General features: G+C 35.5%; 1 protein-coding gene across 1 annotated transcript in view; it reads right to left on the bottom strand.

The window, feature by feature from the left end:
• The window catches only part of LOC111083428 (cadherin-86C-like), a gene marked incomplete at its 5' end in the record, with an annotated part of 8,754 nt that extends 8,284 nt beyond the window's left edge, over positions 1 to 470 (bottom strand). Inside the window, one exon of the mRNA XM_022379938.1 lies at positions 392 to 470. Within this exon, the coding sequence (XP_022235646.1) occupies positions 392 to 470 (79 nt within the window). The remainder of the gene's footprint in view (positions 1 to 391) is intronic.
• Positions 471 to 770: the final 300 nt, after the last annotated feature.

The raw sequence follows: 770 nt of genomic DNA, 5'->3' as shown, positions 1-770 counted from the left end.
AAGAGAAAGTTGTTGGGTTGTGTTCAGCTCTGCAAAGGTTGAATATGAAGAAGAGACAGGTGTTGGGTTGTGTTCAGCTCTGCAGAGGTTGAATATGAAGAAGAGACAGGTGTTGGATTGTGTTTAGCTCTGTAGAGGTTAAATATGAAGAAGAGACAGGTGTTGGGTTGTGTTCAGCTCTGCACAGGATGATTGTGAAAAATACAGCTGCCATTCTGTGGTGTAAAAACTAAAGGGTTTTGCTATTGTTATTCTAGTCAATAACAAGGGTAATAATATATTTATTTATCATCTTTAATCAATAATTGTAGTAAGAAAACGTAAACTGAAAAGCTAGTCCCTTGTATACTAAGATGTAACCCAACAAAACTATTCAATTAATATCCTTCACCTGTTACAAAACTATAGGAGATGTTACGCTGGTCCCCAAAATCTCCATCTTCAGCATGAACTCGTATGACGTTGTTACCCTGTCAAATAAAAATTACCATCTGATAACACGCAAAAAATATGAATTAGTTTTCCAGTCTCTCTGTGTGTACCGAAAATGATTTTAATATCACAGTCTAAGATTATATTGGGTAGGCTAGGTTAGTGCACTATACAAGGTTATAGTGATTAGGTTAGGTTAGTGTACACTCCAAGATTATGTTGGTAGAGTTAGGTTAGTGCACTATACAATATTATAGTGATTAGGTTAGGTTAGTGTACACTCCAAGATTATGTTGGTAGAGTTAGGTTAGTGCACTATACAATATTATAGTGATTAG

The sequence above is a fragment of the Limulus polyphemus genome, unplaced genomic scaffold (genome assembly GCF_000517525.1).
Source record: "Limulus polyphemus unplaced genomic scaffold, Limulus_polyphemus-2.1.2 Scaffold9482, whole genome shotgun sequence".
NCBI classification, from domain to species: domain Eukaryota; kingdom Metazoa; phylum Arthropoda; class Merostomata; order Xiphosura; family Limulidae; genus Limulus; species Limulus polyphemus.
The sequence above is the reverse complement of the archived record's forward strand: the minus strand, read 5'-3'. Positions and strand labels throughout refer to the sequence as shown.